Source organism: Myxocyprinus asiaticus, chromosome 48 (genome assembly GCF_019703515.2).
Source record: "Myxocyprinus asiaticus isolate MX2 ecotype Aquarium Trade chromosome 48, UBuf_Myxa_2, whole genome shotgun sequence".
In the NCBI taxonomy this organism is placed as follows: domain Eukaryota; kingdom Metazoa; phylum Chordata; class Actinopteri; order Cypriniformes; family Catostomidae; genus Myxocyprinus; species Myxocyprinus asiaticus.
In genome coordinates, this window is record NC_059391.1 from 24105388 (window position 1) to 24124039 (window position 18652).

The 18652-nt window shown below is 36.1% G+C and overlaps 1 protein-coding gene across 1 annotated transcript in view; it reads right to left on the minus strand.

The window, feature by feature from the left end:
• Positions 1-14224, minus strand: part of LOC127437369 (mucin-2-like) — a 35953-nt gene extending 21729 nt beyond the window's left edge. The window contains exons 1-19 of the mRNA XM_051692188.1: positions 14149-14224; positions 12672-12933; positions 12412-12526; positions 10344-10434; positions 10068-10189; positions 9676-9889; positions 9174-9299; positions 8911-9025; positions 8639-8777; positions 8235-8348; positions 7979-8045; positions 7720-7857; positions 7304-7468; positions 5843-5937; positions 5530-5656; positions 4332-4587; positions 1720-1836; positions 1229-1367; positions 985-1089 (exon numbers count right to left, since the gene is read on the minus strand). Coding sequence (XP_051548148.1) covers positions 985-1089; positions 1229-1367; positions 1720-1836; positions 4332-4587; positions 5530-5656; positions 5843-5937; positions 7304-7468; positions 7720-7857; positions 7979-8045; positions 8235-8348; positions 8639-8777; positions 8911-9025; positions 9174-9299; positions 9676-9889; positions 10068-10189; positions 10344-10434; positions 12412-12526; positions 12672-12933; positions 14149-14224 — 2583 coding nt within the window. The remainder of the gene's footprint in view (positions 1-984; positions 1090-1228; positions 1368-1719; positions 1837-4331; positions 4588-5529; positions 5657-5842; positions 5938-7303; positions 7469-7719; positions 7858-7978; positions 8046-8234; positions 8349-8638; positions 8778-8910; positions 9026-9173; positions 9300-9675; positions 9890-10067; positions 10190-10343; positions 10435-12411; positions 12527-12671; positions 12934-14148) is intronic.
• Between the last annotated feature and the right edge of the window lie 4428 nt (positions 14225-18652).

Here is an 18652-nt window from a genome sequence, read left to right on the forward strand (position 1 = left end):
CCTATATCCACACTTTGTTTTAGCCCTGTTCCAGCACTGGAGAGTCAAATATAATATCCAGTCTCAAAGTTTGTAGTAAAACAATCATAACTGTGTAATTTTAATTATGCTACCTCATCTGTTAGCATGATGCCAGTGAATCACATTCAGTTTCTTTGTTTTTATTATGCTCGCTCGCGTCCCTATACAGCGTGTGCACGCGCGATCACGAGCAACAGGCTGCAGTTCACTTAACGGCCACAGGTGTCATTAATAACAAGGGTTTCTGAAGCTTACATACTGCACCTTTAAATAAATATTTCAGGCTCTTTACAAGTTGAGCACCATGCGACAGCATTTGTGGCATAATGTTGATTACATCGTCCCTCCTTTTCTTAAAACAAAAGCAAAAATCAAAGTTGCAGTGAAACACTTACAATGGAAGTGAATGTACCCAATTTTTGGATGGTTTAAGGCATAAATGTTAAGCTTATAATTTTGTAAAAGCACTTGCATTAATTATTCTGTTAAAACTTGTGTATTATTTGAGCAGTATTTTTTTAAATCTTTGTATTTACTGTTGGTTTACAGTTTTACGTTGTAAAATTGGATATAACTTTACACAGAAAAGGTTAGCAATTTAGTCACACTAAAATCATGTTAACACGCATATTTGTACGTCTGAAGACTATACTTTGAAACAGTGAGTATTTTAACATTTACAGATTGGCCCCATTCACTTCCATTGTAAATGTCACACTGTAACCCAGATTTTTGCATTTTAAAGAAAAGGAAGGATGAGTTGTTGATTAGCCTTAACTTGTATTGAACCCGGAATATTCCTTTAATATTAACATTTTGAACAACATGTTTTAATGTTTCATGACCCTTTAAAACATCTTTAAATACTAAAAGTTGCATGTAGTGTTGAATTTTTCACTGTATGTTCAGCTAAATTCACTGTAAATTCAGTGCATTGATTTTCAGTAAAGACCTCTGCCTTACCCCCAAAAGGATCCCAACAGCCTTTGAACATGTGGTTCCTGTTGTTCCACAAGGCATATTCTCAGTGATTACGTGAAAATTACCCGTTTTATTTCCACACTTGTCCTGCAAAACAAGAGAAGCTTGCTTTAGAAACAACAACAGCAAAAGCATACATTATGTCACATGCTACCTCCTAAATTAAGTGGTATCTTTAATTAAATGCTGTTGTTTTATGTTGAATAGCTCTACCTACAGTACATACCTGAGTGGCTATATAACTGCAGTCTCCCCTGAAGCCGAATCTTTGCTGATCAAAAGTTTGATAATGTCCACTACCATATATAGTGCAGATGCCTGGACACTTATTGTCTGTACATGACCATGTTCCCCGTTGGCAAGTGCTGTTAACATGGAGTAATATGGCAAGTAGACTTAAATCTAATGTGTGATTCCACATCAGTGTTATCATTGATAAAAACTTAAACTAAACTGAAACTAGAATTAAAAAAAAAATAATTTGAAAAATCAGAGTAAAAAAATAACAAACACAAAAAAATTTGTATAAAATAGAAATTAAAAACTATTAAAAATTCAAAACTATTATAACCCACAGTGTAATAATAATTAAAAAAAAAAAACTTCCTTGTTGTTCAGTGGTTATATATTAATGTAACTTTAACAGAAGAGATTATTTGCAATGAATTAGGATGTTACACACCATTTATTGCAATCCATGATTATTTCACTCCCTACTGCATAAAACTGTCCATTGTGTGGACATGGGCATTCATGCGATTTAACACAGTGTCCTTTGCCATCGTCCAGTAGACCTGTAGGACACTGGCACCCAGATTCACAGTCCAGTGAGAACTGGAGAGAGGGCGAGAAAGAGCATTATTAACAAATAAAAGCAAAACACTCATTCTCTCACCAGCAGGACCAAGGGATACAGGACAGGGTGGAAACGACACACTCACACAATCAACTTCCTGTTGCAAACAAGTGCGAGCACAGTCGAGTCCATGTTCATCTGGGCCTGCTGTACTGCAGTTGAAGAAAACCTTTGGATGGGAACATTCTGCAAAAAATATCAGACACTGATGCAGCACTCAAAATATGTGTCCACTTACTGGAAAACTTTTATATTTCAGAAAACATATTTGGAGACTTAGAAACAGGAGTTTAATTTGGTTTTGATGAATTTTGCAGCTAATGGTGATTACTATAGTGTTCAGTCATGAAATCAATTTGTAGCCACTCTTAGAGGCTGACTCACCATGGATTTTCCCTGAGTTTGAATTGAGGTTTTAGATTTATGTATATAGTAAAATAAGGTCTGTTGTTAACATTTCTTGAAGAGACATTCTCATTTTGTTTTACTATATAAAATACAGTCATACTGAACCTCAAATGTGAATTTTGAAGGAGTTCTGTGCTTGTAAAACAAGTTCCGACATAAGGACTGTTGTACCATTAAAGGAATAGTTCACCCAAAAATGAAAATTCTCTCATCATTTACTCACCCTCATGCCATCACAGAGACTTTCTGTCTTCTGACTGTATGACTTTGCTTTCTGCAGAACACAAATTAAGTTTTTTGGAAGAATATCTCAGCTCTGCAGGTCCATACAATGCAAGTTAATGGCAGCCAGACCTTTGAATCTCCAAATTATTTTATGCTGACTTAATGTGATATTTGGAGATTCAAAGATCTGGCCATCATTCACTTGCATTGAGTGAATGATGGCCAGATCTCTGAATCTCCAAAAATCACATTAAGTCAGCATAAAAGTAATCAATACAACTCCAGTGGTTAAATCTATATCTTCTGAAGTGATATGAAAGGTGTGGGTGAGAAACAGGTCAATATTTAAGTCCTTTTTTACAATAAATCTCCACTTTCACATTCTGCTTTTGTTTTTTGGAGATTCGCATTCTTCATGCATATTGCCACCTACTGGCAAAGTTGGAGATTTATAGTAAAAAAGGACTTAAATATTGATCTGTTTCTCACCTACACCTATCAAAACACTTCAGAAGATATGGATTTAATCACTGGAGTCCTATGGATTACTTTTACACTGGCTTTGTGATTTTTGGAGATTCAAAGTTCTGGACATCATTCACTTGCATTATATGGACCTACAGAGCTGAGATATTCTTCTAAAAACCTTAAATTGTTTTCAGCATAAGAAAGAAAATCATACACATCTGGGATGGCATGAGGGTGTGTAAATGAGAGAATTTTCATTTTCGGATGAACTATCCCTTTAATTATATGTCAGTCGTCAAGTTTACATGCTTGATGAATGTTGCAGTATATATGTAGCAACTAATTGGCAACTTAACATTTTTAAAACACACAGAGGATTCAAAATTCACATTTGAGGTATGACCTTTAATTTATGGTGTAGAAAAATAAAAATGGTAAAGTCTCTTCAAAAAATGCTAACAACAGACCTTATTTTACTCATAAATCAAATACTGCCATTCTGAAAACCCATTGGAAATTCCCAAAAGGGTTCCATGGCTAAAAATTTGGGTTTTAGGACTATAAACAGAATAGCTCTTTTGTTCATTGGATTTAAAACTTTGGTTCGGCAATAAGGTTTATTGCATAAACATCACATCTGACCGAATAACAGAATAACATTCTGTGTAACCTTGGTCATGGCTCATGGTAGCCCATTTACACCAACACCAAACTCATTTAACCCACTGTATGCAGTAGCCAAGTTATTTTTCATACCTAGAAGACGGGCTTTCGAGGATCGACAGTGGAACTTTCCATTCATGCAAACACTAGAGAGAGAAATTAGATAATAATCTTTTATTTTATTTGCAGATTTTATTTCATTGTTTGTAAAATGCACAGCCCTTCACTTTTCTAGACCCAATGAAATCAAAATTGGACTTTTGTGGCTTTTAGTCCATGTGCTTTGAAGTCATCTATTTGTTACTTTACTTTTGTAGTAGATATATTCATTTAAAATGCAAATGTCTTTCTCTCACAGGAAGAGAGACCAAAAATATATTTGTTACGCTACACAGATTTGTGTCTAATCAAATGCTGTCTAGAATGAGAATGTCCCTCCTCCAATATCACCTCTAACCGAATAGCAAGTAGCAAATCATGGTTCATGGCTTTAACATAAAGTAACTAAAGCCTATTGGCCTATTGCCAAAAACCAAAAAAAAAAAAAAAAAAAAAAAAGGATGAGGTCTTTGACATTTCCAGCCTAAACTTCTTGATTCAATAGGAAATATGTCAACACAAGAAACAAAACTGCACTAGTCAAGCCATTTCATGGGGTCTTTAAATTTGTATAACTACTGCAAGAACTCTTACATTATTGTCCACTTACCAGTGTTCATCTTTAAGGATAACAGACCTGCCGGGACGGATTTTCTGCCCATTGTGGTAACAAGGACATTTTTCCATAGGTACACACAGTCCACTCTCATCCTGGTAGAGCCCATCTGGACATGCACATCCGTCCACAGGTACAAAGTCAACGTTGCAGCCTTGGCGCTCAGAGCTGAGAGAAAGACAGGTATGCTGGCAGCTCTGCAGCTGATAGGAGTAGTTCTGTGATGCCGGGCAGTTCTCTGTGTACTTCTCTGTGGGTATCAGTTCAGAGATGTGTTTTAAAGGAATAGTTCACCCCAAAATTAAAATAAAAAAAATGTGTCTATCTTCAGAAGACTTGGAATATAGTGCACAAGTCATATGGACCAGTTTAATGGTTCTTTAATGTTCTTGTGCTTTTTTTCTTCTTCTTCTTCTTTTTTTTTTTTTTTGCCATATTAGGGCTTGGATATACTTGGATATACTTAAATTCATCTTTAAAAGTGCATGTAGCCGTGCTAAGTGACTCCAGCCTGGTCTCCTAAGCAACCAAATTGGCCCGGTTGCTAGGGAGGGTAGAGTCACATGGGTAACCTCCTCGTGGTCTCTATAATGTGGTTCGTTCTCGGTGGGGCGCGTGGTGAGTTGAGCGTGGATGCCGCGGTGGGTGGCGTGAAGCCTCCACATGCGCTATGTCTCCGTGGCAACGCGCTCAACAAGCCACATGATAAGATGCGCGGGTTGACGGTCTCAGACGCGGAGGCAGCTGGGATTCGTCCTCCGCCACCCGGATTGTGGCGAATCACTACAGCACCACGAGGACTTAAAAAGTGCATTGGGAATTGGGCATTCCAAATTGGGGGAAAATGGGGAAAAATCCACAAACAACAACAACAAAAAAAAGTGCATGTAGCTCAACAGCATTTACCAAAGCATAAATCAGATCTGAATGGAAAAACAAATCTGATATGAACCTACACCCCACTTAAATGGATTCTGCTGCTAAAATTTGAGACCAATGATTTGTTAATAATAATAATAATATTCAAGGACCAGCAAAGGATGTTAGATCTAGGAACATTTCCTACTTGTGTAAATCACGTAAACAGCATACGTAGAGCACCAAAGACTTCTAGATTAGATGATGTGCCTACCGAAATTATGTAATTAGAAATGTCAATGATATGTCTAACAACTGTTTTCAGCCATCTTACCGCACACTGCTTGCCGCCAGCCTTGGAGAAATATTCCTTTAGCTGCACAGGCCCGGGTGTATGAGGAGAATACCGCACACATACAGTCTTCACTCTTTTCACAGGTACAGCTGGAGTATTTGCATCTCTGAAAGCACAGACATTCTGAAACCTATACAAGTTGTGTCCATTGCTTATTGTAGGTGTTAGGGTAAACTGCATTGGATTTGGGACATTTAAAGCTTTAATTAAGTGCTTTTTTCTGTATTGGAAAAGGCTTCTTACAATTCAAACATTAAGAAAATGCTACATTTGATTTTGTTTCAGACCATACTTTGTAGTAGCTTTCTGGGTTGACAGTAGAGTGACATTTGGCAAAGGGGCTCTCCTTGTCCTTCATCTTGGAACACCAATGCTCAGCAAAGTGCTCTAAAGACATCATAAAATATGGTGTTACAAGCAAAAGCCTCAGATTATAAACTCAAAAGGGAATAGATAAAATGTAATATATATAGATTGAAACTAAGTAATTTTGTGTTTGTGTGTTGTGACTGATACAAAAGTGGTCTTGGACTTTATACAGACCTCCTTCAAACACTGAATAATAATAAAAAATAGTTTTATAAAAAACAAAATAAAAAAAAAAAAACATTTAGCAAAAGTACTATTCTCATTTCTAAAGTGCAAAATAATAATAATAATAATAATATTCTTTGTGCATGATTGAACCCTTTTGTATACATTATGTATAAACCAATACAAAACAAAAATTAGATATCGTAAATAGTCAGCTTTCGGTGTACAGCCACTTTGACTTTGGGAATGAACTAGGGATGCACTGATGTAACAGCTGCCGATATTTATCTGCCAATTATTGACCAGATTAAAACCATCTGCATATTGGTTATAAGCATTAAAAAGTTGATATGAAAAACCAATGGTTAATTTATGGTTAATTAGTAACACATGTTGTAAAAAGTTCAAATGCACAATCCATAAATAATAATAGCCACAATATGTAGAAGACTTTGACGTTTGAGACATCGGTATGATACCCATTAAATCTGCATGATTGATTGAATTAAGATTGAAATCACAATATGGCCTTATGCGATTATTAAACCCTACAAGCCTGCGTTTTAAAATATAGTCTGCATTCAGTGCTTCAGTCAGCACTGTAAGAGCAAGCAGTGCTCTCTAGTGGTCAGGACAGCATTATCCATTATCTGTAATACCACTATAATACATAATTTAAAAGGGGGTTTTGTTTCTTTGTATAAAGCTTTTTATTTTTCCATGATGTGGTTGTCATTCCTTGGAATTGCCCGACATATGCATAGTATGATGATAAGTTTGTAATGTTCTTTTTATGTTTTAATGTTCTGTTTTATTAAACTTGCAAAAATAGAAGTAAAAAAATTTTCTTAGAAGTATAATATCAGTCATGAAGTTACCATATTTAGTTATTTTTTGTATTTATCTTTCATTGTGGCTCTCTTTAAAATGTTTGCCTGTCATGTGTTTAACAGATCCAATCCATGTTCAAAAATTTTTTTGGTAATTGAAATGATTTATTGTTAGAACAGTATAAAAAAAAAATAAAAAATAAAAATTAAAAAAAAGCTTTTATGCCTCTTTGTATATTTTAAAGCATAATTCCAAAGTAAAATCTGATGACAAAAAAAGGTAAGTGGCAAAAAAATCAGTATCAGTATTGGCCAACAGGTTTTTGTTAAAATCGGTATCGGCCAAAACTTTTGATATTGGTGCATCCCTAGAATGAACTCTCTCTCACCGCTGTCAGTGCTGTAGGAACAGGGATCATCCATTCTCTCAGTACGGTCAGGGCAGTTAGATTGGGCCTTCCAGGCATTTGCGAAGGAACCCGCTGTACCCTCCACCAGACCCTGAGGGGTCTTCAGGTCATCAGACAGCACTTTGTTAAAATTTCCACAAAGACCTGCAAAATCACATGAACTAAGCCATCATGACCCTCTTGAAAAAACATCTTAAACATGGTCAAGCTTGTTAGACTGGTCTTTCTTTATGGTTTTAAAGGGATTTCGGGCACTAAACCAACTAAAACCAGGCCACCTTTGGCTGGTTTAGGCTGTACTTAACAGTGGGGGATGGATTCATTGAATCCTGCAATGCAACCCAAATGCTTGTCTTTAAATATTGTTTCTTGCTGGGTTAGGGCAGAGTTCTCACCACAAGTCTTGCCCTGGAAGCTTTGATCCACAGTGATGTACACTTGCATAATGGGCACCAGCTGTACCTGCACCTGCAGCCCGAAGGAGGTCTGGAGCATGATGTAAAATGATGACGGCCTAAACACCGTGAAGTCAGCTGTGAGAAAAAGAATCAGAGCATTTTGCAAAACCCTTTACTAAAATGTCAAGATCTCCACAAATAATTATTTATTACATTTGAGCGCATAAGAAAAGAAAAATGCTCTTCTCTCACTCACCAGTGTTGTAAGGAAGTGGGACTTCAGCATTGTGTTGTACCGTGCCGTCAGGTTTAATGAGCAGAGGCTGAACAAGAAAGGTACAGAGTCTTTATATGTGGGTCGAGAAGTCTTTTGAATATTTTAGCATGAAATCGTTTCATAAGCACACTGTTTGATTTGCACAATGTAGGTGACATCTAATAACTTGGTATTCTTATTTCCATAAAATTTGTGATTATGCTCTGCTGTTGTGGAACTAGAAGTGTGTATATACATTTTTCTTGTCGTTGTCAAGCAGCACCACTATCGATTTCAAGCAGGTGTCGGTTTCATGAGTTAAACAAGGAACAATCTGACCCAATATGATGAACTTTGAGTCTATGCAGTCCTACAAAAAAGACAAACAGAGGATTAAGGAGAGGATTGCATTCATTAGTTAGAATTTCAAAATATCCTTCAAAATAGAAAAAATAGCCAATCTGTTTAGCTGCAGCTAAACTTTATTTTTCCATTAGGAACTTCATATGTGAAAGTTGTCAGTGCATACTACACATTCAGACATAAAAACATCTCCATAATGATCAAATAAAAGCATGTATACAATCAAAACATTTCCAATTTCCAAATGCAGATGCCTTAGCAATTACTGAGTGTAGTTAGTAATTAAATTTTTCTTACTTTGGAGAGAACATAGTTGCAGTCTCCATGGAAAGTGAATTCTTTCCCGTCATAGGTGGTGAAATGAGATCCTTCCTCTAGGGCACACAAGCCAGGACTAGGCAGACTCATACAAATCCAGTTCCCCTCCTGACATATGCTGATTTACATACAAATACAAACAGACTAGAATATATGACAAATTATATATATCGCATTTATATAAAATTCAATTGCTTAAAGACTGAATGGAGTTCTCAGTGATGCGAAAAGTGTGAAATGTTTAGTGTTACCATTCCTCGTCATCCTTAAGGAGGACTTCTCCTGGTTTGTAGTTTCGGTCGTGTTTGCAATGACACTGTTCCACTGGGATGCAGCCCATGTTTGAGATGTCATCAAACACAGTTCCTATAACAGATAATTTCAACCAAATACACGCACACACTGCATTAATATCCACACATTACTTTGTGTATATCTTAGTTCAAAATCAGCTGCATACATAATACTGCATATATGCGATTAGGATTTAAAATATTATGAATTTGGTACTGACCTCGTGGGCAGAAGCAGCCGTCGATGTTGTGTTCCTCGCACAGTGTGTTTGTGTCTTTGTGTGAGCATGTGTCCATACAGGGGGAGTCACTTTCAGAATGCACCATATTGAAGGGGCATTTCACAGCTATAGAGAAATGCAAGTCACACAGCCTCTTTACAACAATATATATATATATAAAAATGATTACATTTACATAAACATATTGTCATTAAGCAACTTACAAATGAGACACATAGCATGCAATTTGTCATACAAAGTTTAACAACATCTGCAGTATAGTACTGCCAAGTTCTCAAAGTGGCTGGAGTAGTAAAGATGCTAGCACAGAAGAAAGAGACCACATTAAGTGGTAAGTACAATTAGTGTGGGTTGGTTAAGTGCTTAATATATAATATATGTATATACCAAAAAAATTAAATACAAAAAATAATTAATAAAAAAAAAATATATATATATATATATATATATAACACATATATGATATATGTATATTTCTTACCACAGAATTGCTCTGTTCTCCAAGTGGGCGGAGTCCCTCCAGCATGAGAGCACTGGCGTGAGTATTCAGATAAAGTCGCACAGAGTGATGAAACGTCTCCAATTTGACCCAAACACATATCATTCACACAGGCCTTTACATACGGCTCAGGACTCAAAACCTTGGTACAGGAAGACCAGTCTTCATCCTCCAAAATGTCTGCACAAGCTTCCCGCTGCCGTAACACAGATATGGTGTATCTTTAACCTTTAACCTCAGAAGTCCACATTAGGTAACAATATTGGAAATCTGAACTGATGTTATAACTTAGTGCGAGTGATTATCAATTTGATTTGAATGTAAAAATGACACAATTCACCTTTAAATCCAGAAGGATGGTTTCTGTAACTTACATATTTTTCGCATTGGTCCAGCACATTTTGCTCATCATCGTTTTCAAAAGGGTCTTCACAAACATGCATTGGATTTGGAACTCTGTGCATATTCCCAAACTCAACATGGCCAACCTTTCGTCCTGTATTGAATAAGATGTAGATTATAAGTTCTCCGATCAAGGTACTTTATCTCAAATTAGGAAAACATGAGGAACAAGATTGCATTTTCTGTAACTGTGGAATAATTATGGGTAAAATGGCAAATAAAAAAATCAGGCTGTGAAAGCAACTCACCTGATTGAATAAACTCATTATAAACTGGAATACCATTGAAATCACCACACAGTCCACAAGTACGATTTGAATATTTGCCATCCAGCTCCACCTAAAATAAACATCACAATGTTGTTTTCAACAAATCTTCAACAAATCTTTTATCATTTTGCTTGAAATGCTATTTGGATACTGAGTCAATATTACTGTAAGAAGGTACCGAATTATTACCATGTTCATATACCATGGTACTTACACATTGTACTCCAAGGTAACTCAAAAAACCTACTGAGGCTACCTGTCAAACAACCTCTGCGATAAAACATGATTTTTAAACTTTGCTTGTTACCTGCGGCTTGAAAAGTAAATAAGTGTGTGGTAGGAAAATTTAAAAAGTGCATACACTCATGTACAGACTTCAGGGTACTTAAGTGTGCCTTGATCTCAAGCACATCAGCTCAGTTTAAACAGGTTCCCCATTAAAATAAAGGAAAATTCTGCTCTAAATGTCATGTTTGTGCTAAGATTAAATGCAAGTATGATTGGCAGAAACAACAAGCTGCTTTCTTATTGTTATTATACTTTTTGAGTTTTATTATCATGCAGTAACACAATGACATACTGTAATGATTTATGTACGCAGTCATGAAATCCGAACAGATGTGGTCAAAAGAGATGCATATACGGTCAGGTGTAAATAGCAATGCCGCCTGTCCACTTATGATCGGATCGCCCTAAACTCATCTTAATTCCAGGCAATAAATGGGCAGGGCACACACACCGTGGGAGTAAGAGAGTGAGTGAAATCAAAGCTGATGCACTAGGTTTAAATGGTTTTCTTGTTTCTTTTTTCTGTCAAAATGATGCATTTGAACTTATCCATCAATGTTTCAAAAATTCTGTAAATAACGGAGACTTTTCAGTTAACTCAACCCCTGCATGTGTATAGTCAGTGTACTCCTAAAAGTTGACAAGATTCATTTCTAGCAGATATACGCATTTAAAAAATGTCGTACTTTCTCTTCAGGGAAAATAGACCAAAAATATTGTTGGCTCATTTTGCACTCTTCACATTTGTGTCCAATAAAATGCTCTCTAGAATGGGAATATCCATCCCACTAATACCACCTGCAACTGACTAGTAATAACAAGTAGCAGATCATGGCTCATGGCTGTGACTTGACTAAAGCCTATTAGCTGTTTTTTTTTTGTTTGTTTGTTTGTTTTTAATAAAAGGAATTAACCCTTCAATATGCTTCGCCCCAACTTCCTGTTTACCAGGAAAATCAGAGGAGTCATTCCATGGGATCTTTAAGGTTTCATTGATATTCTATGAGCCCATAATGAGCACATAATGTGCAACAGTGTCTGCCCACTTTTTAGCCGTCTTGTTTCTGAAAGCCTTTTCTTCCATTAATTTCTTCCATAGGGATTTCATAAAGTACTTCTTAACAGAGATCTAAGCCATGAACCAAACCTGCCAACTCCAAGGTGAATCACAACATTGATTTCAATCAAAAAAACTATTTGCAAATCGGACAAAAAGACAAATGTAAAAGACTGCGTACTTCAAGTCTTTAATGAGGGAATGAACTACAATCCCATGAAGCAATGGAAAATGTAAAACTTACTGATTTCAAGTTTTTGAATATAAGTATAGAAACAATATATTTAGGGGATAATGCAAAATATTCAGATATATTCAAATATATAAGTAGTCTAAGAGTGTAGGGAGACCGACTCGATTGCGTCATACAAAGTGCGTCAAGTGGGCGGTCACTGCAGAGCTCTTTTGCTGTGATTTGTTTGCTGTGATTCTCTGATTAGTGGATCATTTCCCTTCAGGATCATGGATAGTGTAGTTCTACACCAGAAATTCCTCTATTATACACGATTTAAAAAAAAAAAGAAGTTTAAATTATTCAGACTGATGGGTTTAGTAGCAGCATATACAATGGATTAACAACCGTGGAGCTGACGGTAGGCTGTCTTTAAGGTTTATAGGTTACTGTTAATAATCAATTCCCCTACAGATAAAAATCATGTATTTTCACTTCTGGAACCAGACTGTTGTGCTCTATAACCTCACCATGACTGCATCCTCTCTGTTCCACATGACGCTGATGCCCAGCTTTGAATAGAGTTTGGTGTAAATTGTATTCTCTTCCACAAGAATCCCAGCAACATGGATGGGTAGTGTTACACTGAATAAAAAATATATATACAGTATATATTAAAAGATTTAACAAAATGAACACATTTTTACAACTAGAAGGATGTCCTGAACAATTGGTTTTGCAACATCCCAGATCAAACTACAATGGAACAAAATCTTAACCAGACTCTTACATATGTTCGTTGACCATGACCTGGTTTGGAGTCATTTCGACAGAAATGTCATTGATGGTAACCGCTACTCTGCTGATCTTTGGGTCAGTGGTGTGTTCTGTTCTCTTCACGTGAACCGAGAACTGGCGAACGAGGCTTTGGCAGTCAGACACCAGGTTATAATCGCACATGCCTTGAAACTGGTAAGAGTCGCCATCAAACGTCTTGAAGTGAAAGTTGCCCCACAAACTACAGATGTTGTTTACATGGTTAAGCGCACGGGCTGGAGAAAAAAAAAGAGAATACAAAGACAGAAAACTAAAATACTTTAATACTTTTACTTTTTTCCTAACAAAACTTTAAAAGACATACCACTAACTTTATTTGTGAAATCTCATAAACCAACTTGAACAGAATTTACAGGTAATATGCCCATCTTTATGAGTTCATTGGGGCATCATTGCATAAGAAGTACCTACAGGCTTCTTACTAAAATAGGCACAGAACAGAAAGGCAAGCCATGATGAATTCCAGTCAATTTTATCAAACTAAACACCTGAGTCACCACAAAGGGAAGTAAATTAACTTTTTTATTCAGTAACTGTTTAGTAACCTCTAAAGCAAGTCATCAGTGAAGCAGATAATATCAGATTCAGGTTCTATCTGTGCTGAAACTTTGACCTGCACAACTCTCATTTACAGAAGGCTAGTTCCTGTTTAATCTACACATGCTATAGATGCTGATACTACTACTAATATTACTGCTGCTAATAAATAATAATAATAATAATAATAAAGTTCTCATTGTCCATCCAATGCATCAATTTCCAACCCCAACAACAAAAAAAACATTACTGTAAAACAACGGTCCATTTGAGGGGATACCTAATGAAAATAACGAAATTCACTTAACAACAATTGAATTATTCAATTTAGATTCAGTGTCTTCAAAGGAATAATTCACCCCAAAAAGGAAAATTCCATTATCATTTACTCACCCTCATGTCGTTTCAAACCCGTATGACTTTTCTTTCTAACATGACACACGAAAGGAAATGTTAAGCAGAATGTTAGTCTCAGTCACTGTCCAATTTCATTGCATCTTGCTCCCATTTAATGAAAGTAAATAGTGACTGAGGCTAACTTTCTGCCAAGCATCTTCTTTTGTGTTAAACTGGAAGAAAGGTCATTTAGATTTAGAACAACACTAGGGTGAGTAAATCACAAATGTTCAATTTCAGATGAACTTTCCTTTTTAAGTCATTTCTGATTGTTGTTGAATTTATCCTCTGCATAAAGTAATGGCTATATAGATACGGACAATATTTGTAAACATATATATATATATAATAAAAATAGAATATAAAAAATAAAATATAAAAAAATATAATTTAAATACAATAAAAAATATATTTAAAAAAATCTGGAGATATAGTTACCCTCTTCAACAGTCATTTCAAATTCAAAATGAGGTGGTTAGCTGGAAGTTAAATCTTACCCCTCTTTGCATTAACCTGGATGTCACAGATAAGAGCCAGTAGTAGTACGCAAACTGCAGATGTACTCCACTCCATGTTGGGAGGAGAAACAGGTCTACAGGTAGAGCTCCAGAAGTGCTTGATTTTCTGTTCATTTGCCCTTATATATTCTCTCATTCACCTATCTTTCCCCACCCTGCAGGGAGGGTCTAACAGCCTCCTGTAATTTATATGACAATCAAAAAGTCAACGCAATGTTACAAAAGTCCAGTGCTGGCCTTTGTAAGCGGAACTCCCTTGGGTTCTCTGAATGATGCTTTGAAATGATTGAAATAATGTTTACTTTGATTTTTCCATAAATACTGTGTGTATTCATTGAAATGTGTGAAATTAAGGGAAAAAAGTTAAAATTCCCTGATCTTTTAATATGTGCTAAACTATAGTGTTTGCCGATTATTAAAGGGATACTTCGCCCATATATGAAAAGAGCTTATCAGATCTGTCATTATTTACTCCACATCTGTATGGCTTTTTCTTCGGTGGAACACAAAATGAGAGATGTAAATCAGAATGTTAGCTTCAGTCACCATTCACTTTCAGTCCATCCATCCACCCATCCACAAATATAGCAACCACTCTGAATATATTAGCAACCATCTGGAAAGGCCTATATCGCTTCATTCCTTAAATATTTCTTGAAACTGCCAAAGTATTCACATTTTAATGCCTTTATAACAAATTAACCTTCAAATGGTTTTAAACTTCCAGGCAAAGCTTTGACAAGTCATCATTCAAAGTTTGTGTTGACACATTTTCCTTTTCCAGTTACACCTACCATTATTACCATTACTATGACAACTGCCACACAAATTCCTTATTTTCTTATTTTTTTATTAAAATAATTTACAAATAAGTTAATGGTAATTACTATGAACACTGCTACAAAAATTCACCATTTTGCAGGTTCTATGTTTAGGCTACACATATTCAAAATTTCAGTGCTCAAACCTAAGAAATAAAAATAAATGATAAACCATGTTCTTTTCATGTTTCTACAACTGTAGAAACATTTTCCTGTATAACAGATTACTTAATGTTCCAAGTGCATTAGTCAGAGTGTGTACCTTTTAATTTTTCAAACAGAATATTCTCATAAATGTGTCACTTATAACAAGTGGGGATTATCATTCAAGTATTAGCAGAATTACATTTGTCAGGACTGACAATTGATAAATGTTTATATACAATTACTTTGTTAGGTATTTTCCATCAAGCTTTTTTTAATCTGACATGCAACCTAGAGCAATATGTTAGTAGTGGAGACCAGGGGGTGAGTTACAACACCATCAGTTTAACCAGTTAAAAATTAGCTATAGAAGTAAAATCAGTTTTGTAAATGCCTAACATCTTCCTGAGAAGTTAAAAAGGATTTACAGGACAAGAAAAAAAAAAAAAAAGTATATAGCAATTATTTTGAACACTATTAGTGTTACAACCCACACCAAAGAACAGCATTTTTTGTCTTTGACACTAATCTAACCAATTTTGGGATAATTTGTAGAATATCAATTTGGTAATATGATATCAAAGTTTCAGATGGATAGTGTAAACAACACAAGTTAAATGTTTAAACAATGTGTTACAGTAATCCCCAGTCTCCCCTTAATTTTAGAGCCATAATCAAATGTATGTGTGCATTTGATTGCATGCAACGTTTAAACATCCTGTCTGTGATGCAGATAATGTGACGCTCAGCATCTCTGCAGGTACATAGGTGTGTCTCAAGTTTGTGAATGCCACCTGTCCTTACAAGAATTAAAACAAAGTGATCATTAACCATCTGGCAGCACTCATATCCTGATGCTTTTCTTGTCAAAGATGTTTACTTATGATGCCATCAATAATCGTTCATATAGCAAAATGCATCTGAGAATGACACATATAATAATTTTGTGAGTAAGAATTCAGAGTTAAGTTAAGCTATTCAGAGTTAATCACAAATACATGTCCAACAAAAAAACATGGTACTTCCCAAGTATTTTGGATATATTATGCATGTGACATCAGCATTATATACTTACACTCACAAAAACATATAGCAAACCTACTGGTTCTCCCAATGCATCTCTGTTGCTGAAATGAGCAATGTGCTCAAGATTATTGTGGTCTAATACATGTCTGTGCAGCAGTGTTGGGACAGAGTGATCTCGAAGTGAAATCGGAAAGAGTGGGTTGACTTTTCTTTAGCTAAAATCGGTCTGTGCTTACCGAAATTTTAAACACTGCCCCAGTAGCCATGGCAGTAAGTGTTGTTGGACATATGGGCACATGTGAGCTCTAGATTCCGGGTGTAATGTCCACAGAGGGGCGTCAAAGGTGAATTGTGAAGCGAGTTGTTTTCAGCTGTACAGGATGTGAAACAGTGAAGAGAAATGCATATAAACTGTACCCACAACCCAAACCCCAAACCTAAACCGAACCATCAGGAGAGTAAAAATGTAACATTGGAGGGGGAAAATGCAACTTTCAAATAGTGCTTCTCACTGATTATGTGAACGCGATTCTCTCCTGGTTTCAACGCAGGATCTGAACCCGGGTCTCTCATGCTGCTTTCGCAACACATTTCCGGTCGAACCACAGGGGAAGGTAAACATGCTGGAGCCTGATAGGAGATGGTGCTTGTCGGTGAGTCGGCATAATGCGGGGAATCTGGGGCACTGGAACTCTCTTAAACAACACGCCATCTTCCTGTGTGATTATTGTAACAAGGGTAAAATGGTCAAGGAGGAGGCGGGAACCGGCTGAAGAATCAAAATAATGTTTAATGAAAACTTAAAAAGACATAAATAAATACACACATGGCAGCTGCGTGTGGCTCTCTCTCTCCCGAACTGCCATATCCGGCTCAGCGTTATCCCTCTCCTCGCTGATTAGCCCGATTGGGGGCTGGCCATGCGCACTCAAAGCCCGGCCCCGCCCTCCTCCTCGTCACATGTTGGTTGGGGAGAAGGGAAAGTGACCCTATTAAGCCCACGTACCACATAAGCCCACTTACTGCTTTATTTTGAAACTGCTTTGTTGTTGCAAAGGAAATGCACATATTTGTGGTATCATTTTACTTTTTATTTGGAGCCAGTCAAATGCTTTGTTCTTGAGTGATTCGAGTTATTTGGGACCACCAGTGCTACCACTGATTGGTGGCCATTTTGGAAGTTCCTTCAAAACTTTAATGTTTGAGATTACCTCAAAAAAGACATTTATCTGGAGTCAGATGAACAATTTGGGCGAGAAATTATAACAATTGTCAATTTAAGAGATTAATAAATCAAATTCAACTTGATATTATTTATTTTCTTTGTATTCAACAGCAATCCTTTTTTATTTGAAAAGATGGATTTCATGAGTATCTGGAGTCACTGCAGGACACTGCCTGAGTGATGCTCACAAAGATAGATGCAGTAATAGAAAATAAATGAATGTAAACTGCAAAATATTTAAGAAGCTTCAAGTTTTAGTGCTCTGTCTGTAATTATAATCCAGAAATATAACTTTGTGTCTTATAAGGAACAGTGCCTTTGAAAAGTCTGTTGGCTCAAAGCTTAAAACCAGAATTATTATTTTATTTGTTTAAACACCAATAACAAACATGCTCTACACATTATAAAATATAGTGTTTTTTATTCATGAAAAAATATGTGTTTGCCTTGACTTTACTTTAAATTATTTAGGTTTATTTTCCATTGACCCCTATTGTTCCTAATAAGCCCACTGAGCAAATAACCCATTGAACCACATAATAAACTGAATTCCTTGGCAACTTTACATACTGAATCTATTTTCACTGCAGGGAGAAAATGAATAGGCAGAGACCAATGTGATTAAAGCTTGCAAGATTCAAAAATATAGAATTTCATTATGCATTTACATTTTTAAAAGCATAATGAGCTTATTACGAACACATGTAGGCTTAAATGGTACACATGTTCCTTATAAACCCACTCCAGACTTTTCACGTTTGCAATAAAATAAAGTAACTTTATTTTGTCAGTTTATCACAACACATAACATGAGTGTTTAAATGAGAAATTAATCTTTATTTAATTCTCATTTTAGCAGAAGGCTGTTAACATTCCTATAAGAAATCATGTAAAACTTAGATTTGGGTGGGCTTAAAAGGGTCACTTCTCCTAACTAACTAAAAAGTAGCGAAGCGACATAACTACATTTCAGTTGCGTTACAGTAGCTCAGCTATTTTTATAACAGTGTAGCTTTTACAGTAACAAGCTACTTTTTTCAGGGTGTAAGGGACAGTTCACACCGAACACGTTTTTCCATGCCTCCACGCTGTTTTTCAATTGTTTTTCTGTGTAAACATGCAGGAAAATATTTGACTGCTGCCCCACATATTGCAGTTTTTTCAGCACCTTGCGCAGTAGTGCCACATTTTCTGACATGTCAGGTTAAAAAGAACGGCAACTTAAACGCGCTTAGAGACACCTGCATTTTGTTCTCTACTCTGCACT